Source organism: Balaenoptera acutorostrata, chromosome 14 (assembly GCF_949987535.1).
Source record: "Balaenoptera acutorostrata chromosome 14, mBalAcu1.1, whole genome shotgun sequence".
Classification (NCBI taxonomy): Eukaryota; Metazoa; Chordata; class Mammalia; order Artiodactyla; family Balaenopteridae; genus Balaenoptera; species Balaenoptera acutorostrata.
In genome coordinates, this window is record NC_080077.1 from 27636695 (window position 1) to 27660428 (window position 23734).

Sequence of the window (23734 nt, forward strand, 5' to 3'; positions counted from 1 at the left end):
ATAATGTGAGAGGTAAATTTAGTCTGTGTTCTCACCAACATTAACGTTGATATCTTTTGATGCCCTGAAAAATGTTATAGAGAATTTGATCTGGCCCATTTCTTACCTCGTATTTATATGACTCGCTCAGTCTCCAGCTTAATGCCGCTGAAGATTTTTTTTTTAACTCTCAATTTGTTATTTGTTTTTCTTTTCATGTCGTTACTTCTCTCCTGGTTGGTCTACAACCACTATAATCCCAACAAGATTCCTTTTTTTAACGTTTCTTTAGCCTAGCCTCTCAGTGATTCTTACTTATACTTTAATCATTTCCCATTTGGACTATGCGTTCCCTCTTTCCTAATCTGTTTACTCCCTGTGGTCTGTTCCCCTACACAGCACATAAATAACTAAGATTTCAATTCAGAAAAAGGAAGTGACTCACTAACTCAGAAGCAGGGTGGGGAGAAAGCTTTCCTGAGAAATTAGGCAATGCAGCTACTGAGCTGCCGCTGGAGCAAACTCCTGAGAGGGTGGAGACAAAGTGATTTCCAAAAAGGTGACAGTAGCCAAGAGGAAACAGAGGCTCAGAGAGATTGACTGCCCAACAGTTATGGGGAGGGCATCTAGAACTCCAACCCTGCTCTCCACTCCAAGCTTTTACCACTCCATTATTCTGCTGATTCTCATGAAATGTTAAGTTCTTGTTATTGGGAATTCCCTGGCGGTCTAGTGGTTAGGACTCAGCGCTTCCACTGCTTTGGCCCCGGGTTCAATCCCTGGTCGGGGAACTAAGACCCCGCAAGTGGCATGGAGCGGCCAAAAAAAAAAAAAAAAAAAGATAATGAATTATCTTTGGTCTAATATAAAGCAAAATGGCCAGATGTCCCCCTTTCTGAATTCTGTGAGGAGGTGGCATGGCCTCCATTTTGCAGATGAAGAAATTGAGAGAGAGAAGGGACTTCATACCCGGAAGTCACAAGTGTTTGTAAATGATATAACTCAGATTTTTAATCCACCCCTTGTTCTTTGCTTTGATCTTCTTGCTCCAGTCCATCTTTCTCTCCACCTTGCTGAAGAATCTGTTCTGGAAGCCTGGAAAGGAGAAAGGAAGAGAGAGAGAAAGTCTGTAAGGCTTCTCCTCAGAACATTCAATCAGCAAATTCTCTGACCCCATTCCTACTCTCAACGGCAGTGGGTATTTCAGGGCACAGAATTAAACACATTTAGAATGTATTTTTTTGAACAAAATAAATTTCATCCTTCTAGCAACTTTAAATATATTTACATTTCTTTTCCTCATACTCCCTCCATTTGGCAAGAGTCACTTTAGATGCTGCCAAGACTCAGTAATTTCTGCAAAGAAAATCCTTACTTTCAGGCTCTTGATTTGGGCAAGGTGTTAATTTACTATCTGCTGCTTATCTTTAAAACATTTTTTTTTAAATCGCCAGAGAAGTTGTAGTAAAGCAGTCCTCCAGGACCCCTTTGCTTGGACTTCTTGCACTGACCTCACATGATGTGATGTGTGTGACACATATGCGTGGGTCTGTCTCCAGCGCTGATCACGAGGGCCTGGGGTGTGCAGGCCTCACAGCACTAACTCAGCCCTGGCCAAGGCACAGGTATAGGCAACCTCTGACGAACTGAGTTGAAAGACAGTGACCTGTGTGACTTCTTAGTGATTTGGTGAGAGGGAAGGCAGCAGCAACTACTGCCTATGGAGTGCTTACTGCATCCCTGTTAATTGTACTACATGTTATTTCATTGAAATTCATGTATCAACCCTAATCCTTAGGTATCATTTTCCCAGTCTATGGTGAGAAAATTAAGGTTCAAAGAGGTTAAGTAACTTGCCTGAGGTCACAAATCTAGTAACGAAAAGAGCTGCAATTCAACTAGACTTAACATGCCAAATGGAATGAATTAGCTTCTCCCGAAACCTGTTCCACCCACCCTCTTCTCTGTCTCAATTGGCCACTCCAAATTTAGAGTTATCCACGGCGCCTCTCTTTTCTCATGCTTCAACTCAATCCACCAAGGAAACCTATTGGCTCTGCCTTCAAAATGTGTCCAAATTTGGACCAGTTCCTCCCTCCTTCCACAGCTCCCACCTCACCTGCATGACCTCAATGGCCTGTTCTCCCTGCTTCCACTCTCACCCCTACTGTCTTCCCTCAACACCACAGCCAGAGCAATCCTGTAAAAACATAAATCAAGCCCTATCACTCAAAGACCTCAATGGCTTTCTATTTTTTGAGTAAATAGACACTGAAGTCCTTACAATGATGGACAAGGCTCAGACCTACTCGGAGTCCATTACATTTTAGACCCACTTCCTACCCTTCCCACCTTGCACAGGCCTTCCTGCACTTCCTTCATTACACCAGGCGGGGTCCTGCTGCAGGGCCTTTGCACATGCTTTTCCTTCTGTAACACTCTTCTCCCAACTCTCTGCCTGGCTAAGTCCCTCACCTCCTTCAAGCCTTAACTCAGATGTCATCTCAGTGAGGCCTGTGATTGCCCTGTTTACATGGTAGTCTTTTCCTGGGCACTTCTGATCCTCATCCCCTGCTTTTTTTTTTTTTATCTTAACACATCACTTACTAACATTTCTATAATTTATTTATTTATTGTACTATAGTTTATTGTCTGTCTCCCACTGCAAAAATGTAAGCTGTACAAGCCCAGGGATTTTTGCCTGTTTCAGCCACTGCTATATTCTAAGTGCGTGGCCCATAGTAGACCCTCAGTATAGATCTGCTAAATGAATGAGTGGATGTAGTGTGACATCAAAGTTTAAGCTTTTAACCACTAACTTGTAGTGGCTCCTGGGTGGTTGCAGTGGCAAAGAAATTCTAAAACAGATTATTTTAAAGTAATTTTTTATTTTAATGAAGATATATGAGCTATGGGTTTTACAGTTAATACTCTCACTTGTTTTCCTTGGGCTAATGTTCAGATTGGCTTGATCTTCATTATCCAACTCTATAAATCTCTTTATATTAAATATTGTGTCATGTGCTTGTGGAGTAAGGAGAGCAGATAGGAACACATGGCTAAGCCTGCTTTTTTTGGCACTTGCTCGATGGGGGATAATTAAACACAATTGGCAGATATTGCTCTTTGAAATATTACCTGTGAATAAAAACATTGCATAATTTATTATTAAGATATTACTTGAATTGTCCAATTTTTAAAATTCACTATATTTTTGGTCAATTGTAATTCCTACTGAGATATTAGTACAGCTTAAATTCTTTCATTAAGTCTATTTTAGATCCAGAGATAAAAAAAAGAGTGGTAGACTTCAACACATATTTTCTAAACAATCACTTGATTTTATTTACATTGTAAAAAATGATCACTTTGGGGGAAGCTATCAATGAAGAGAAATCATAACAGTTTTCTCCTAAGGGTAGTGATTTGAAGAGCGTGGTTACCTTATCCTTCGCCAGGAGAAATGCTTTCCTCCAATAATGTTACTGATTTAAGCTGAGAGCAGACATGTGGAGTCGTGTATGACTGTGAACATGAGCTACTGTCATGTAATGATGAGGTCTGAAAGATAAACCTGGCAAAATGACAATATGTGACAAAAATAATATACTTTTCCTTATTTTTATAAACACAGCCAGTTTCTAGCCTTTGATAGTGGATTTTATAGGAACTGTTTAGAGGAAATTTGTGTAGCAGTTTTCACCTATAAATCAGGCATGGAGCATTCATAAAAGGTGTTGCCTGTATTTATCAAAATGTCTGTCACTTTGGTTATGAATCAGAAAATACTGAAGTGGCTCTTTTGGCAAATGCCTCAGAACTTGAAATAATTCATTATGGCATCTTGGATGGGTTCCTGTTTGCTGATTATATCATTTGCATGAGTACATCAGAAGCCGGGGATATGCAATTATCTGTTCCTGTTCGCACTCCTGACTCATTGCTGGACTTTGAGAAATCACTCCAGGTTAGACGTATAAATTTAGCCTCTAGTTTGAGCCGATGAGACAATTGCGAATGAGTGTCCACTTGGGATATACGAAGCCAGAACTAGAACCGGGGTTCTTGGCCCCCACTTAATGCTCTTTGCGTCATACCACACTCTTCGAGTCTCTGATTCCATGAAGCCTTTTTAAATCTCCTCTGTTTTTCTTTCTATTCTTCTAAACTCTGGTGATTTGTCTATACTGATGGCTCATGACCTGTCTTTGACCCATTAATCTGTTATCCATGGACCACAGGCTCACAGCAGAAGCCACGTATGTTAGATTTACAGAATAACGTACACCCAAAACTATTTACATTATTTTTAACAGTGACTTTCAGAATCTTCATGCTTTCATGATTAAGAAATGAGAATGAAAACAGAATAACTGAGCATTCAATCAGGAATTGAGAAATAACAGACTAAGGAAATGGATGAATGACCTAAATTTTTCCTGGAAAAGATTAGAAGTATACATAAAGGGAGTCTTCATGTACTTGAAAAACTGATTGCAGAAAAATGTGTGTTGATATATTTTCTGTTATTCTCAAATGATTGTTAGAAGTTTCTAAGAGGTCCCAATGAAATGATGCCTCAATTATAATCAACTATCTAGGAGAGGAGAAAGTATCTATTCGTAAACAGATAATATTAGTAAGCTATTTTTATGTCACCAATGAAATCCATTATGAAAACTGCTATTTCCCCTTTTATTAACAGCAGAAAAAACTGGAATTCAAAGAAGATGAGCTATTAAGACCCGAATCATGCTTTTTTTTTTTTTTTTTTTCCGAATCATGCTTTTAAAGTTACCTTATTTCTATAAAGAAGTTGAAACTGTCATTAGGTGTTCATCTGTTTTCTCTTTTCAAAGTGTAACTGTGTTTGAATTATGTGCAGGTACCCTTCAGTACATGGCACCAGAAATCATAGATAAAGGACCCAGAGGCTACGGGAAAGCAGCAGACATTTGGTCTTTGGGCTGCACGATCATTGAAATGGCCACTGGAAAACCACCCTTTTATGAACTCGGGGAACCACAAGCAGCTATGTTCAAGGTCACATTTCATGTGTCTTAAATGTCTTAAAAACCAGTGGTTAAAGCTCTTCATAGCTCCTGGATGTTCCATGTGTGTATGTCATATTTTTTGAGGTAAAATGACAAGAGCCTAAGTAAGCACAATCTAAGATATAAAGTTCAAGATTCACTCCCCCCGGTCAACACCTCTGCCTCACGTGGAGCATCTCTCTCCACATTAGTTTTCCCAACTATAAAGTGCAATTCAGTGTAACTTCCTGTGACTGCCCTTTCACAATGCAGTATGAATAACACATCACTCCACAGAAGATGATTTAAGCTCTTTGGGAAACACAGTCTGAAAAATCTTCCACTGAGGGAGATATAAAAACATGTTTTATCCATTGAGGTATTAAAGACATATTTTCCTTTACTCCTCTATCATCATAGTTTGAAGGCTCCGTAGATAAAAGGGCATAGTTGCTATTTTAAGTACATCAACCTTATTCTCATCTTTCTACTCTTCTAGCCTGTTAATTTGCCCATTAGTAACTGTTTTGGGGGTGAGAAAGGAAGCAGCTGCATCTCTCAAAATAGGGAGCACACGATATGGAAATAGGCCTGAGAGAGCCCAGGGGCCACAGCTTCAGCATCCAGGGCCTGGGCAAACAGTGACCTGCCCATGAATCCCTGTAGTGCTCACCTGCCACTTCACCAAGCCAGAGGAACATGAAGCTAAACACCTGTTTCCCAAGAAGTAAAGCTCACATGCCTGCTATTCTCTAAGGCATCGGACTTTTGATCATAATTTGTTATTCCTTTCCCTGCCACTGATCGTGTTTCTAGCACTTACTCCGTTTGTGAATAGCTTCTTATGAGGGACCACATATTACATACCTTCTGTGTTTGTACAAAGCTTGGTTTACTTTAAGAGACAATATTGATAGGCTACTGCTGATACAGAAATAGCAGTGTAACCAAACCTGAAAGAACAATGAGAGCTGCTCAGGGAGCTGCCTTTCTGGACCTGAATGGATGTCTTTCTCTTCTTGGCCAGTCTTTCAAGTTTTCACCAATCTCTAGGACTTCACTCTGAAATGCTCCTCTGTTACCCACACGGTGCCGGGATTATTATACAACATGCTTTAGATGAGATAGCATACTCTGGCACAGATTTGCAATGTTTGAATCCAGGCTCTGACACAGTCAAACTATTTGATGACTTTAGGTAAATTACTTAACCTTCTTGTATCTCAGTTTCCTCATCTGTAAAATGGGTATAAAAATAGTACCTATCTAATAAAGGGTTTTGAGGAGTGGTTAAGACAATATGTGCAAAGCACTTAGAACAGTGTCTGACACATAGTAAATAAAGGCTTTATAATTATTACAGATAATTATATCTTATTATCTATATAATAATAAATTCATATAAGCTATTTAATAACAAAGAAGATTTCCTTAGGAAGTTTTCTCTGTACTAAATACATGAAAACATTACTGAAAAAAAATTAGAATGACGTCAATGAGAAGAAAGTTCTCATTGTTATAGAAAAACTGTTTTAAGTATTTTTATTTATTTATTTTTATAAATTTATTTATTTTATTTATTTATTTTTGGCTGCGTTGTGTCTTCATTGCCGCGCGGGCTTTCTCTAGTTACGGAGAGCGGGGGCTACTCTTCGTTGCGGTGCGTGGGCTTATTGTGGTGGCTTCTCTTGTTGCAGAGCACGGGCTCTAGCCGCGCAGGCTTCAGTAGTTGTGGCATGTGGGCTCAGTAGTTGTGGCTCACAGGTTCTAGAGTGCAGGCTCAGTAGTTGTGGCACATGGGCTTAGTTGCTCCGCAGCATATGGTATCTCCCTGGACCAGGGCTCGAACATGTGTCGCCTGCATTGGCAGGTGGATTTTTAACCACTGTGCCACCAGGGAAGTCCCAATTTTAAGTATTTTTAAATATCTCTTTTCATGTAGGCAATTTGAGACAGGGAAAACGTTCACAAACCATGGCACAGGAGAAACAACATATGCTTTAAGCCAAACAAATGAAGGTTCAAATACCAGATCTGCCTTTTCATAAGCATATAACCTCACACCTGTGAGCCTCATTTTTCTCATTGCTGTAACAGGGATAATATTTAATCCACTGGGTTGCTGGGAGTATTCAGTGAATCTCATAAATGGAAAAGCCAAGCACAAAACTTTGAGGACTGAATTATTATTTCATAGTGCTGCTGTCTACTATCTTAAGCTAATTACTATGCCTGTATCATTGATAAACTTACAAAAGTGCTCTGGAAACTTTCCATAACCTACAGAAAACAAGTCCTGTCTCACTTTGAGAAAAGCCATGAATTTGTAGTATATGATAAAGGAGCTTGTTGCATTAGGTGACCAGGTTATGGAACCCAGAGCCCATGGGATAAGATGGTCACTCAGAAATCACGTTGTGCTGTGTCTTAGGTGGGAATGTTTAAAGTCCACCCGGAGATCCCAGAGTCCATGTCGACGGAGGCCAAAGCATTCATATTGAAATGTTTTGAACCAGACCCTGACAATAGAGACTGTGCTAACAACTTGCTTATGGATGAGTTCTTAAAAGTTTCAAGCAAAAAGAAAAAGACACAACCTAAGCTTTCAGGTATGTTGTTGCCTTGAAGGGGATATAGGTCAGAGTCACTAAATCCTAAACTTTTAAGGTGGAAGATTTTTCCAGAAGTAAGCTAATTTGCTTAAAGACATCACTGAAAACTGGTCAGGAAGCAGTGTTACCATCAGTTTCACAAATGCTAGGGCCTCACACATAATAATCTTCCATCACATGGTTAGTAGGGAACTAGAATATAAGCATCTATATACTAGCATTGCTGATACAAAAATCAAAGTTAAAGGGGTGAAATGTAGCCTTTTCAAGCTGAAACTCCAAATTACCACAGATGGGCTATAGGGCTATTACAGAGCTGTTAAACTTCTAAGCCATCTAGATAATATGTTCTTTTAATTTTAGGTAGTAGAAAATACTCATTGCCTCTTAGAGGAGACTAGACTATCTTTCTGAATAATTAACCCCCCCTCAAAAAAAAAAAAGGAGAAGATTGCCAGTTATAAATAAAATAGCAGTGTAAAAATATAAATTGTCTTTTTGCAATAATTTCCATAACTCATTTCAGAAAAGAAAAAACAAGTGAATGATTCGTTTGTTGTTAGCATTTTTGGGGATTATGTGGGATGACATGGGCAGACTGAATGTTTGGAAAGGACATCAATCCCATTTCAAGCATTCACTTCATTTTTTGTTGATTTCTTAGTTTAACAACAAACCCAACGCGTGCTTATGTTGCTGTGTTTGCTTTTCTTTCCACAGCTCTTTCAGCTGGATCGAATGGTGAGTTTATTTTTATATTGTCCGTTGAGCTGAAGCTTGGTGCATCATAGTTAGGCTCTAGATTGCCTGTCAAGGAGCCTCATCCTCTGCTCCTGTTTACATGGAGGGGCTCCTCTGGGTACTAAGGATGTGTGACTGCAAGCCTGGCTGGGTTCATTCCTTCAGAAAACCCCTCACCTTTCTCCTTCATGAGAGAGGCTTCCATTGTTCCTCCCTGAATGGAAGACGGTGACTCTGTTTTTGAAATCTTCAATTTGAGAGGAGTCCATACTTTCTTATTGAGGAGCCAGTTGGCCACCTACTGGATTTCTTATGGAAAATTTCAATGCCAGACACCTTCCTCTATCACCTTTGGCGTCCTATATTCTCTCTGGATTTAGTTGGTCAGGACAAGTTGTGATTTTTAATATTGGCCTTTGAAGATCATAACTAGGAAGGTAAATCTGCTCTAGGAAGATCAACCAATGTATTTCAAGGAATAGGAAAGAAATGACCGTGGCTTTGGCTTTTCCTAAGTTGAATGAGCTGTGGATCACGTAGGCAGGGGCTTAACTGTTCACTGTGAGCATCGTGTGCATTCTTCCACAGGCCAGGGGCAGGCTTTGGCAGGTTCCTTAAGGTTCCTTAAGGTGCCTCAGCCCAGAGAAGAGGCCCAGTAATTGGGGTTTCTTGGCCACAGCCTTTCCAGATTCCTCCTTCAATTCTGAGAGTCAAGGAGAACTCTGTGAGGAGAACGCCCTCCCTTTCCTCCTTTCTCCACAAGCAGCCTAGACGCTGGAAGGCAGTCACTGCATTTCACAAGGTGGAGCCGGGGTGCTCCACAGCCTTCCCACCAGCCTGTTTTTGGTGTTATAAAATGGGCACTGATTTTGGACTTAAGCAGAAGTTGATTCACTTTGGACTTAGTTGGAAGTTGGTTCTGATCCCAACTGAGCCACTTTCTAAATATGTGACATGCCGCAATTTACTTGTTTCATCAGGCATTCTATGTTGGGAACAGTACCTACTTCACAGATTTGGTTCTGAGAACAAAATACAAAATATATAGCAAAGGAGGCTGGAGCCATGCCCAGAAGCTCGATGCATGGTAGCTTTATCCCTTCCATATGCGTCGGGTTTTGTTTTAGGAAGCATTCTCGTCACGCACATATTGAAATTATGTGAACTCAACTCTACACACTTGGCGAGAGAGAATTTAAGCTGATAGTTTTGCCCGCAAGCCCTCTCGGTGAGCATGTGCCTTAGAACAAGCATGAGATGGAAGGTGTCCATCTGCCCAACTCTGGGTCACCTTTCCCACACGCCCTCCTCCCTCTGCACTCAGGATGACTCAAGAGCATTTGGGACTCTGCTCTGGCTTTAGAGTCTAACTTTACTTAAGATATTTTAGAATGTTAAGGGACTTCCTGGCAGTCCAGTGGTTAAGACTCTGCGCTTCCACTGCACGGGGCACGGGTTCGATCCCTGATTGGGGAACTAAGATCCCACGTGCTGCATGACCAAAAAAAAAGATATTTTAGAATCTTAAGATTTTATAGAGTCAGAATTAAGAGGCTGGGCATTGGGGTCAGAGCTGGGTTCACGCATTAACTGGGTGACCTTGGAAATGACTTACCCTTAGTCACCTCATCTGTCCAGTGGATTCAGTTAGAAAACGTGCCCATGGGTCTTTGTAACTATTAAGTACGATTACACATGTGACATGCTTAGCAACTGCCCTAAGGTGGTTATTATGACTATTATTGCTGGTCTCTTCTTGCTCTGGCCTGCACATGCCCAGTGGCTCGTTTAGAATTGTAGACCACAGTGCAAAAGTCCCCTCTCCTTTTCCTAAAAACCCTCCTGTTCCTCCTCTCTCAGAACTTCTTCCAGGCCTCCTGAATTCTCTGGATTTTTTTTAATCTCCCAGTGACCCATCCCTTTCTGTTCTGCCCTCTTGGCCTGAGACATTGATTTGCTTGATAAAGATGTTTCTGGCAAAAACTACTTATTTTAAAACCAGTATTTGATGAAATGTAGGCACCTCCTATTGTGCCAGTTCAGTCTCCATCAAAATAAAATAAAAGCTTACATTTGTTATAGAATCATAATGTCTGAGAACTGGGAAAGACCTAAGAGATCATCTAGTCCACTAGTTTCCAAAATCTGTGTTTAGTAAAGAACCTTTTTTTAAAATATGAATCCTTAAGCAGAGCCCTGATATATGACTGAAAGAACATATTTGTTTCAGGAAAAACAGGGTTGGAACCTGTGTTCTAGAATCACAGAATCCTACTCATTCACCCCATCCAAGGCAGCCCCAAGAAATAGGTGAACCTTAAACTTCTGAGGCACACAGTTTACAAATTAGGAATCTGGTCCCTTATTTTATAGATATGAAAACTATGACTCATAAATGACCTTCCTAATAGGACAATAAAAACGAAGGTCTCAGAACCCAGAACTGCTGGGCCTGGTGCTTCCTCCAGTTTCACACCCCTGAGATACTCCTTTCAGAGCCCAGGAGGCCCTTTCCTCGCCGACCCCCTGCATGGGTTACACTGAGCGTTGGGAGGCACCGTGGTCCCACGACCAGCCGCTTACGTAGCATAATTTTGCTACTCACTGGAACGAGACACTTGACAAGTAATCTTGCTGTCTTTCAGTAGGTGTGTCCGTGTGTGCACGTTTTTAGAAGCATTAATCGTCTCCTTCCCCCTCTCGTGACACGCAGAGTATCTTAGGAGCATCTCCCTGCCAGTGCCTGTCCTGGTGGAGGACGCGAGCAGTAGCAGTGAGTACGGCTCAGTTTCTCCAGACACGGAATTAAAGGTGGATCCCTTCTCTTTCAAAACAAGAGCCAAGTCCTGCGGAGAAAAAGATGTCAAAGGAATACGGACGCTCTTTCTGGGGTAAAGACCTGGCTTGTTTTGGGTGAGAGAAGTATGTTGTGTGTCATTTTGTAAAGAAAATTGTGATTTGTGCTGTCTGAATTATTACAGCATCCCCGACGAGAATTTTGAAGACCACAGCGCTCCACCTTCTCCTGAAGAAAAGGATTCCGGATTCTTTATGCTGAGGAAGGACAGTGAGAGACGGGCCACGCTTCACAGGATCCTGACGGAAGACCAAGACAAAGTTGTGAGAAACTTAATGGAATCTTTGGCTCAGGTAAAACCCCTCATGGAGACTTCATTTCCCCTATTTTAACAGTGTCATAACCACTTGGAACTGTCGCACGTGATGTGAAGACATGAGGAAGCTGCCGCTCTCCTGATGATAAAACAAACCTACCCCAGGGATAGGCAGATCCCTAACACAGAAACTGCGTTTTTGAACATAAGCTATCTTTAAGTCAGAAGCAAAATTTTCATGTTGATGAAGTTCCAGCTGGTCCCTACAAGCCTTTTCACCCTTCATTCATTTGTTTATTCATTCAATCAATAAACATGCACTGAGCCATGTGAATTGCTAATTCTGATATTAGCATGAGGGTACCTGCCATTGGCTCCTCTGAGCATTTGGGAAACATCACAAATTCAACAGAGACCCCTGTGCTTGGAGGGCTATAATTAGATGGAAGGTGTTGGGCAATAATAAGTAAATTATCTAGCGTGCTAGGAGACCATTCGTGCTATGAAAAAACAAAGCTGGTCAGTCAAACTCGTTTTCCCTGGTGTATTTGTTTGCTAAGTTGTCGTAACAAAATACCTTAGACCCAGTAGCTTAAACAACAGAAATTTCTCTCTCACGATTCTGGAAACTGGAAGTTTAAAAGCAAGGTGTTGGCAGGTTTGGTTTCTCCTGAGGCCTCTCTCCTTGGCTTGCAGATGGCCACTTTCTTGCTGTGTCCTCACCTGCCCTTTTTTCTCTGTGTGCCCCTGGTGTCTCTTCCTCTTCTTATAAGAGCACTAATCCTATTGGATTTGGGCCTCACCCTTATGATCTCACTTAACCTTAATCACCTCCTAAAGACCCTGTCTCCAAATACAGTCACATTGGGGGTTAAGGCTTCAAAACATGAATTGAGGGGTGGGGGGAATGGCACTGTTTCACCCATAATACCTGGGAAAATGTATTTCCTGGGATTCTGTTTACAGAAATGAGGAAGAATCCCCTCTGAACTCTGCCCCAGTGGAGATAGGGTTTCCCCCACCTCCAAGCTGTAGGTGATGCCTCCTGTGCCTGGAGCAGAAGCTCAGGCCCCCTGTGGGTGTAAACCTCCCAGACATGCTTGGCCCAGACATGACACCTGCATCCTCTTTCAGTTCTGTTGGCATCAGGGACTTGTGTACCTGCTTTAGCACCTGTGGCCACCACCTGTCCCTCGGTGATCACTGTGGATGACACATAACTTCTTCCCTCCCTTCTGTCCTAGGAAAATAGCTGCAAAAAAGGATGGAGCTGGAGGGATTGGGTCAAGTTTTAGTCTCAGTCTAGCAGTTTACCTGTTCTCAGCTTTTATTGGGATGTAAATGGATCCAGGCTCTCTTTCTCAGCTCTTGCTCTATAGCCCCTGCTTGTCTTTGTCTCGAGAAGCCCACTAAGTTTCTCTGCTGATGCCATCGCCTTAGGAATTCTGTAATGTTCACATCTTTAGATCCCGTAGGAGGAGCTGAAAGGCTATGTGTGTGTCAGCAGGGTCTTTGGGTACAGGGAGAACTGAAATCTCCAGTTTCTGGGAACTGAAACCTCCAGGTTCTGGGTCCTCTGGGTACAGGGAGAACTGAAATCTCCAGGCTGGTTAAATCTCCAGTTCTGAGTTTCCCAGAACTCTGACTTGGGTCCTCGAGGGAAGCTGCCTCCAGCGAGCAGGGACTCTGAGGCCCAGAAAGGAGATGCTCTGGGGCGAGGGGCAGCCAGGCCTCTGAGTTGGAGGTAGAATGAGTGCTGAGGATGCCATGCAAGAATCTGGAGATGTGGAGGAGACAGAGGCAGTCTGGAACCTTTAGCTGTCACTCTTGCCTTTCTGTCTGCTCACTGTGGTCATTCAAGGACTGAGAATCGGATGGTGGAAGATAAGGGGAATCAAGTTTAGACGGAAGGAGCAACTGGGCAGTAATTGGAGGTCATTCATTCAACAAATACTTATTGAGCATCTACTAGATGCCAGGCACTGTTCTATGTGCTGGGGACACTATAGTGAGCAAAATAGAAAAAAAATCTGCATCCCTTTGAAGCTGACATTCTAGTGGAGGAAGAAAAGCAATAAAAACACAGTAAACACGTAGTTGAATATATAGTAACAAATATAGTTAAATGTATAGTTATATGTTGCTACATACTATGTGTGTTACGTATATGTTTCTATAAATGGTAAATATATAGTAATACTAGCAAACACTTCCTATGGGCCAGATGTTGTTCTTAGTATTTCCTGTGTCTCTACTCACTTAATCCTCTTGACAGTAGTCCTACGGCACTAGTTTTATTAGTATCCTCATTTTGCAGATGAGGACACAGAGGCACAGAGTTGTTGAGTAACTCACCGAGGCCAGGCAGCCCTAAGTGATGGAGTTGGGATTTGAATGCAGGCAGCCTGGCTCCAGGGTCAAGTACCACACTGCTCTCCCCACTGCTACCCCAGAGGGTGACAAGTGCTGGGAGAAACATAAAGCAGGGGAGGGGACAGGGCGTGGGTTGGGGGAGGGAATCACCAGCAGCCACTGTGGAATGAAGGCTTCTGTTTTAGGTCAGAAACACAGAACGCAGGGATTGCTTAAATCTCGTAATCATCCCCAATGAGTGTGCTTTTCTAATACAGAAAGTATCTGCTTGTTCGGGGGTTTTCTTTGTCTCCCTGCTGGACTGTAGGTCTGTCAGGGCAGGGACTGCCTTGGTTAGTGTCGTTGTCCCAGCCCTCAGCAAAGAACCTGGCAGGTTCCATGACCATGCTGAAATTCTTAAATTTGGAGTTGGTTAATCCTATTCAAATGTTTGTGACTCCCTAGTTTTTTAAGCACGCTTGAATGTTCTCTATGAAAGGAGAAAGGAAAGAAAAACTTAAAAGCGACTGTCAGAGGGCATGCCTCAGTGCACCAACATGAAGTGACCAGTGGGGACCAGAAGTGATTCTGGGGTCAGAATCACGTAGTAAATCCAGAATCGTCAAGGAATAGACAGGGTGCTTCTGACTGTACTGCTGGGGACTCTATGAATCCGCTCCTGTGGCATCCCATGGTGATCTTGTGATAGAGCAGGTCCTGCCCCAAGGTTACTGCTGGTTCATCCAGCTGATTGGGGCAATAGAAGGTAATGATTAGGAGCTTGGGTTCAGCCTCAACTTGACTTTAAGGCCTGGTTCCACCACATAAAGGCTGTGTGATTTGAGCAAGTTATTTAACCTCTCTGAGGCTGAATTTCCTAATCCATAAAATAGAAGAAACAATGGTATTCACCTTATAGGGTTCCTATAAGGAGTAACTAAGATCATGAATCATTGAGATAATAATAGAATGTATTCCACAAATGTTAACTATTATTGTTATTATTATCATTATCAAGCAGGCTAATAACAGTTATCTAGTATCTTTAATTTTCTTCTACTACCAGATGGAAATAAGTCTTTTCATTGTATTAAATATTTCTATTAATAGATACATCTTTACATTTAAGCCTACCCTTTAGAACAAGACTAAAAGGTAGATGTTGGTCAGGTCCTCAAAGCGGCCCATGAAAAAAAGCCCTTTCAATCTGTAACATCCTTCTGAAATCCACTCACCATTTTTAAGGAAGCTTAAGGGATAAAGAAGAGAGAGCCCCTTTGCAGGAGAATCTGTGATGGTCCTCTGAGTGGTCAGGAAAGGCGCGCTGTCAGATGCTACTTTCTCATACTGAATCAGTCTCACCTGGTACCTAAGATGCTTGTTCATGAAGGCACGTTAATGAGTGCACACGGAGAGGCAGGAGTGAGAACAGAAATAACTATTAGGTACGTGATGAAATATCCCAGACAGAAGAACATTTCCCAGGGTAGACAGCATTCCTTTGTAGGGCAGTGGCATCAAAAACCAGAAGCAGCATGTTTTCCTGTTGTGAAAACAAAGCTAATGTCCAAAAAATGATTGCTATTTAAACTGCTGGCGAACACATAACTGATTTTTCACTAAGATAAGCTTCCAATTTCTGAATAACTCACATTTTTCTTCTTGAACATATTTTCATGTTACTGTGATATTGCCTATGAATCTTTACTTTGGTTGTAATTTAGTTCGTGGTAAGAAAAGAAACAAAGTTTATAATTGTTCCCAGTCTGATTTTAAAATATTCCCTTAATGACAGTTTTCAAGCTTTTCAATATAATTTTTTCTCGTCAAAACATAAACATGAGAGGGAGCTCCCAAATGAAAATATATTGAGAGAAAGAACTTGATGGGACATTTCTCTTTTATTTTAATAGATTCCTAGAAATTGTAATTTTCACAGCCCAGCTGAGGAATTTAATTTTAATGATGCAATAACAAAATGTGCAATATGAGATAGAAATGAGCATAATAAAAATCCAGTTGTTTCTTAAAGTTAAATGAGGATAAATAACATCCTACTATGTTTCCTTTAAGGAAGCAATGTTCCTTGCTCAAAGTAAAAAAGAAGTTCAACTTGAGGGAGGAAATTTGTTTAAATATTGTATTTAATTTTTAATATGTGAAGTCATCCATTTGGTCCATTCTTATAACTAATTGCCTTATCGGTGGGTAAGGAATGGTTTCCCGGATGGAGTCTGAAGCGAGCCCCTTTTGACTGCAAGGAATTGACGCGCTTTAAGGGCAGTTGAAGGACTGGGGACGTGTAAGCAGACACACGTAGCAATGAGGGAAGTGGCCTCTTCAGGTTAATTCCAACCACGGCGCCTAGCTGAGCCTCACACAGGCTGAAACTAGAGTGTGATTCCAAGGGCCTTCAAGTCCCAGGAGTCAGTACATCTCTCCTCTGGCTCGGTTGCTGTTGGCCCACTTGGTGTACCGTTGCTGTTTCCGTCCACTTCTCTCCATACTGATCATCATTCTCAACTCAGTTGTTTTTGCTTCCTTCCTTCCTTATAACTGGATGTACTCTTGCCCCTATTTTATTTTATTTTTTAAAAGTTTTTTTTGATGTGGACCATTTTTAAAGTCTTTATTGAATTTGTTACAATATTGCTTCTATTTTATGTTTTGGTGTTTTGGCCATGAGGCATGTGGGATCTTAGCTCCCCGACCAGGGATTGAACCTGCACCCCCTGCATTGGAAGGCGAAGTCCTAACCACTGGACCGCCAGGGAAGTCCCATTGCCCCTATTTTATGACTTATCTCTCTGGGCAGACTTTGAGCCTGAGATCCTATGGCTGAATCTCTGTTTAGCTCCCAGTTAAAATTTCTGAGAGTGGAATCTTATGGCCCCAGCCTGTCCCTGTTTGGGCAGAGCTTTGTCTATCTGACTCTATCATGACTCTTAGACAATGTATGGGGCAGGTGCCTTTCCTCCCAAAGTCTGATTATTTCTCTTTTTTTGCAGGGGAAGGAGCCATATAGTTCAAATATGGTCTTTCCCCTTAGCAGGGGGCATTTCTAAGCCCAGTTCTTCTTGGCAGGGGCTGTGGGATGGCAGACCCATGGCTGATACATCCAGCACAGATACATCTGATCGACTGACAGATTACTGGTTATTCTTCACAGGGGGCCGAAGAACCTAAACTAAAATGGGAGCACATCACAACCCTCGTCGCAAGCCTCGGAGAATTTGTGAGGTCCACTGACCGGAAGATCATAGCCACCACCCTGTCGAAGCTGAAGCTGGAGCTGGACTTCGACAGCCACGGCATTAGTCAAGTTCAGGTGGTGCTCTTCGGTTTTCAAGATGCTGTAAGTATGATGTTTTGCCCATGTTTTCCCGCAGACTCCAGCCAAAATTAGTCAGAAAAATGGGATAAAAACATAACTTGTTATCTTTTCTTTCTTTAATAATTTCGATCAATTCTGTTCTCTTTGGATCATAAACAAGTATGAGATGGTTGCCTGTCCGTGTGCCTCAAAGCACCAGATTTGTTGTTTGGTGTGTAATCTTGTGTCTCCCCAGATTAGATACACATAAAATTGAACACCATGGAAGATAACAAAACTCACAAACCTCTCCCATGTCTGCACTTTGTTCTTATGAAATCATGTAGTCAGTCACTATTTATTTTGATGATTTTAGCAACAGAGCACACTTTAGTCCTGCACTTTCTAATTCTATATGAGACATGCCATCTAGTGGTCATTGAGAAAAATGTAACCGTACAGACCAGAATGATCGGTAATTTTTTTCCCCCCTGCTGTGGTTTCCATACAGAACATTTTAAACATACTTGTTTAATAAATATTCACTATTTCCTAGCCAGCAATATACTTCAGAGCACAGGGCATCACTGGATGAAAATTAATTCACAGGATCTGGTGAGAGATTGCTGAGGATTCCTCTCTCTCATACTGAGTTGCTATGCAACACAAACTTGAAGCCAGTTTTCCAGAAGCCTGATTCAAACCATATGCGATATTCTTGAATGAGACTTGTCTGTGGAACTGTGTACCAAAAAAAGCCTGAGGTCCTTCCTGGAAGGCCCTTACGAGGTGTGGGAGACTGAAATAAGAGTTCTTAAGTGGCAGGGGGGCAGATGGTGGTGGGATGAATTGGGAGATTGGGATTGACATGTATACACTAATATGTATAAAACAGATAACTAATAAGAACCTGCTGTATAAAAAATAAATAAAATAAAATTAAAAAAAAAAAAGAAAGAGAGAGCATTCTTGACAGTGCCTGTCGTGTGAATAGGGAAGCACTTTGCATAATTTTATTTAAATTCCCCAAACTGACTCACTCCTAATGTGTTTATTGCTCCTACATAGGCGATGTCTTGACAATTGCATTTGGTGCATCACATGATCGCTGATTTAAAACCAAATTGTAATCCTTCAGTGGCCACTTGTGCTCTCAGGAACTCTGTGTTAGCCGCTCAGTCTTGTGCTGTACTGTGGGCAGGGCAATGCTCCTGACTCCATTGGGGTCATGGAAAATGAGAGCAAAGCCTATCACTAATATTAAATGCTAAAGGCACACTCACTCTGTAACTAGCGAGCCCCAGCCATCTGCAAACCGAATGAAATAATTTAGTGACTTTGTGCTTGCCTACACATTTGGCTTCCAGCCTAGAGATTGGAAGGCAAATAGGCGAGTAGAATTCAGATTGAGAGTGGGTAAGTTGTAATCCTGGGCCACAGGCCAGGTCTCTCTCTCTCTCTCTCTCTGTCTCTCTCACACACACACACACACACACACACACACACACACACACGCCCCATTCTTGCTCACTCACTGTCCAGGATGGGAATGAACCCAAAGAATGGGCCAGATATAATATACTGTTTAATGAAGGGCTATGAGGAGCCGGTCATGGTGATAGAGGATCCCTCTTCCATTTACTACTTGTGACCCTCGAGAGGAATATTCTTAGTTACTAAATGTTATACCCGCATTTGTCAAATAAACAGGCAAGTCCTTTATGTAAGTACCAGGACAAAATCAGTCTGAAAGGACTTCCTAGAACAGGTGGGAACCTAGCAATGGTTCGCTTCCTTAGGAGCAACTACTCTAAGGAATTCCTCAGACAGACTGCCGTCTAAACTGGGGGATTTTGATGAAGATGGACCAAGGGCAGGAATAAGCAACTGGAGCTCCAGCTTTTGGTGTGAGATTACAGCTAGGTCCCCTTCTCTCCAGCTTCTTCTTAGATCTCTAGTCAGAGCCCTGTTGGGAAAATAGCCTCTTTTCTTAGATGCCCGTGTCAACTAGAAATTAGTGGAGTTAACTCAAATTTTAGGTAAGCCTCTCTTAGCCTTATGATAAAAGTTATTTTTAAAAAGGTAATGTGGGGACTTCCCTGGTGGTCCAGCAGTTAAGACTCCGCACTCCCAATGCAGGGGCCCTGGGTTCGATCCCTGGTCAGGGAACTAGATCCCACATGCATGCCACAACTAAGAACCCACATGCCGCAATAAAGATCCCACGTGTTGCAACTAAAGATCCCAATGCAGCCAAATAAATAAATAAATAAATATTTTAAAAATAAATAAATAAAAATTAAAAGGTAAGGTGCTTGGCTTATACATACAATGGAATATTATTCACCCTTAAAAAGGAAGGAAGTTCTGACATATTACACTAAGTGAAATAAGCCAGACACAAAAATACTATATGATTTCACTTTTGTGAGATACCTAGTATAGTCAGATTCATAGACAGGAAGTAGAATGGTGGTTGTCAGGGGCTGGGTGGAGAGGGCAAGGGGGAATTGTTGTTTAATGGGTGTAGAGTTTCAGTTTTGCAAGATGAAAAGAGTTTTGGAGATAGAAGGTGGTGACGCTTGCACAACAATGTGAATGTACTTAAGCCATTGAACTGGACACTTAAAAATGGTTAAGATGGTAAATTTTATGTTATGTGTATTTTACCATAATTTTTAAAAAGAAAAAGAAAGGTAATGCATATATCTACTTCAGTGTCTACTTAAATATGTGAAATATTACTAGTCACTAAAAAGAGATAGCATAAAAACAAAAGTTTCTAATGTGAACAGCTTTTCTGGAATAGTTTGGCAGATTATTCCCCCGTTGAAAAAGATATAAGCAACACACCATTGTAAAGCAATTATACTCCAATAAAGATGTTAAAAAGAAAAAAAGGTATAAGCAAGTGTGGGAAGGAAAACAAGGCATGCACTGTAGCACATCTGTAGGTAGCATGTATGTGCTCCTGTTCCCCCTTTACTGGTGTTTCCAAGTCACCAGAGTATGCTGCAGCACTTGGTTGTGTTAAACAGCAGTTATAACATTTAAGAATAGCAATTACTTTTACTTAAATCCCCTTGGACTCTTTTTTTTCCTCCTTTACCGCTTCCACCATCCAATCTGCTGACATCGTGAAAGGCGGAAGCTACAGGTTCTGAGTCCCAAAGAGGCAACATTCCCATTTAACCAGATTGCCTTTCATTTAAGTGGTGTATCTCACTCGCTTACATGAGGATCGCCAAACTTCATTTTGAAGTGGCAATTTTGCATTTGTTTTCCGCTGACGTAAAGAAATTATCCACCATTCAAGGTAAAGAAACCTTTTAGTTATTTTTGTTGATGGAATGTCATCCAGATGTGTGCATCAGCTAGGTTATTTGCAATTAAATATTAAAGTAGACCAAATGTCACTCTCTTCCTCCAGGTCAATAAAGTTCTTCGGAATCATAATATCAAGCCACACTGGATGTTTGCCTTAGACAGTATCATCCGAAAGGCGGTGCAGACAGCCATTACCATTCTGGTTCCAGGTCAGAAATACTTAATTACTTGGCAAATATTTAGTGTTTGATATTTTCAATTACCGTTCATTATCATTTATGGTGTCTCCTCACTGTTTTTAAGACCAGGTTAACCTTTTTTTTTAAATCTTTAAAAGCCACCAAATAATATTTATCTAGTGCATATAGTCTGAGCAATGGTACACCCAGCAAAACGTTTGCTATGAGTGAGGAAGACTTGCTTCCTTGTCTTTAAAGAGCATAGCTGGATATGAAGACAAAGAGAAAACTATCTAGGTGACCCAAATACATATGCATTTCAATATACAGATATCTGTGCCCACAAAGATATTCCCATGTCATCCTTTACCAGTAGTTCCCACACCTGCCGGTGCACTAGAGTGATGTAACGAACTGCGTGATGTAAGGAGCTCTTTAAATTACAGCTTTCAGAGCTCCGTCCCGGACTGGGTGAGAAACTGCTGGGGATACAGCCCAGGAATCTGATTTTCATCCAGCTTCCAGGTCATTTTGATACACAGCCAGGTTTAGAAATCACTGGTCTAGACAGGTCCCAGCTGTGTTTGCAGTGAGATACAAAAGGGGTAGTGTTCATGAAACCAGGTTTTATGGAGTAAGGGAGAGACGTATTCATATTCTAAGTCAAACTTCCAAAGTGTTTTGATAGTGTACCCATCAATAAAAATTTTAAGCAGAGCTCTTCCACCTTACGTGTGTGTGTGTGTGTGTGTGTGTGTGTTGTGTGGATAGGGATAGAGAAATAGGTTGATTTAGATATACGAATTAGAAACGTTCTATTGTACTAATTTTACATGTATTATAAAATGTTCTAAAGTAGAAATCTAAAATTATAAGTATGAAACACTTTAAATTTTATGTTATTTATAAATGGTACCACACGCTTTTAAGTTATCATCAACCCTTCTGAGTTGTGGAATTCCCTCTCTTCCCTCAGAATACCTTGTTTGGTTTGAGAGTGAGGAATTAACTTATTTCCTTCTTATGAAAGGAAGGAATGGAAGAAGTTCTAACGTCCCTGAACATGCTCTTCCTCTACAGAGCGCACCTGCACCCCTCGTCCCTCCTGCCACCTACCTTTGCATTCTTGTACCTTTACCTTCTTCAGGTCTCAGTTTACAGCATGCCTCTGCAGAGAGTCCTGACCGACCCCGAAGTCTACAGTAGGCTCCGCCATCACTCTCTCTCCCTGGAAATGGTTTTTCCCCGTTGGTGACACACCAATCAGAAACTGCTTTTATTTTCTTGTCTAATAGCTGTTTCCTTATTTTATTCTGTGCTAAGCACACTGTCCAGCATGGCGCCTGGAAAATAATAGACTCCTGATAAATATTGGTTGAAACAATAAGTAAATGAGTTTCACCTGGTTATAACAAATTAGTGTGAAAATTTTTGCAGAACTTCGAAAAAAATCCTAGAGAGGCTTTGAAATGCGTGACTAGCAGTTGGATGTGAACCTGAGGAATCTAAAGCTGATGGAAACCTACTGTAATGCTCTAAGGAAGTCAGCACATACTTATGTTTAGATGGTTGATCACTGGAATAAGCTTGGCTGTGGGAAATGTACCAAAGAGGGGTTATAAACCCAAAAAATACAAGAGGTGAGAGAGATTAGGTGTGTATCAGTAAAAGCGATAGGTATAGGCCATGAGTTATATCCAGTAGTAACCTAAATTAAGAATGCTCAAATGAGGAGAGGAGAGAGGGATTATACTTTGAAATAATTTAACTAGCATATAAATAATCTGTTAATCTAATTTTTGTTTAAAAAAATCCTTTTAAAATGGATAAATGCAATGAATTGTATCCTGGAATAGGAAAAAGAACATCAGTGAAAAACTGGCATAATTTGAAAGTAGTCAGTAGTTTAGTTAATACAATTGGTACTGTACTGATGTTAATTTCTTAGTTTTGACAGAGGTACCATAGTTACATAAGATGTACTGGGGGAACTGAGTGGAAGGTATATGGGAGTTCTCTGTATTATCTTTGCAGTGTTTCTGCAAATCTAAAATTCTTCCAAAATATAAAGTTTATAAAGCACACTGATTATCACACTGTAGGTGAAACACTGTTAAGTTTAGAGAGAGTGAAAGGGACAGTGCAGCGAGGCATGTCTCCTCTCATGGGTGTCCCCGTGATGGGCACTGCTTTAACCCAGCCATGTGCAGAGCAAGGCACGTTCTTTATGCAAAGGGTTTGCTAAGGAAAGTTATTTGTCTTTCCACTGTGAATTGGCTTCTTTGAGGCCACTAGGGGTCTCTGATGACAACTGAAATGACTGTTTGGAAGCATTTTAAAAAGTGGACCAAAAAAAAAAAAGGAATTCCCTGGCAGTCCAGTGCCAGTGGTTAGGACACCACACTTCCACTGCAGGGGGCACGGGTTCAATCCCTGGTCGGGGAACTAAGATCCTGCAAGCCGTGTGGTGCAGCCAAAAAAATAGTAATAATTTTTAAAATAAAATAAAAAGTGGAAATTTTAGAGAATTACATTAAGAAAGTATTTTTTTATATTCCTCTCGGGATAGGGGAAGACAATGTACACTGTACACCAACATATAAATGATGAAATATATGAACAAGAGGAATTGATTTCAAGCATTTGACAATTCCATCAAATTTCCAAATGTCCCTAAAGATTTTGTAATACAATTAAGATTCAAAGAAACACTAAAAATATCTCTCTTTATAGTCCCCTGATAAAAATTCCTTTTAGATGACAAAATACTACAATTTACCTACCAAATTTTAAAAAACATACTAAAGAAACCAACAAATTCAAAAGTATACCATCATAAATACATACATTTCCTAGATGTGTTTGCTGAGAGAACCCAGATCTTGGTTTCTAAATACCATTCTCTAATAAAAGGAATCAGAGCTCCTTGGAGAAATGGTTGATTTCCAGGCCTAGGGCAGAGGAAATACAAGATGAACTTGGAACATACTGTGATGGCAGAAAGTAATGAAGTGCCCCCAAGGGATGGAAGCTTATTCAAAGGACACTGGAGACAGCTTGAAGGAGTTCCCCAAAGTCTAAGCCA

General features: G+C 41.0%; 1 protein-coding gene across 3 annotated transcripts in view; it reads left to right on the plus strand.

Annotated features, from left to right (window-relative positions):
• The window catches only part of MAP3K5 (mitogen-activated protein kinase kinase kinase 5), a 221842-nt gene that overhangs the window by 182344 nt on the left and 15764 nt on the right, over positions 1-23734 (plus strand). For 2 of the 3 annotated variants that reach the window (XM_007190926.3, XM_007190925.3), the window contains 7 exons: positions 4865-5022; positions 7444-7621; positions 8345-8365; positions 11079-11256; positions 11347-11515; positions 17000-17185; positions 20574-20679. In XM_007190926.3, the coding sequence (XP_007190988.2) occupies positions 4865-5022; positions 7444-7621; positions 8345-8365; positions 11079-11256; positions 11347-11515; positions 17000-17185; positions 20574-20679 (996 nt within the window). Of the gene's footprint in view, positions 1-4864; positions 5023-7443; positions 7622-8344; positions 8366-11078; positions 11257-11346; positions 11516-16999; positions 17186-17699; positions 17931-20573; positions 20680-23734 lie in introns of those variants that run through there. The other variant, XM_028168712.2, reaches the window with a different exon arrangement.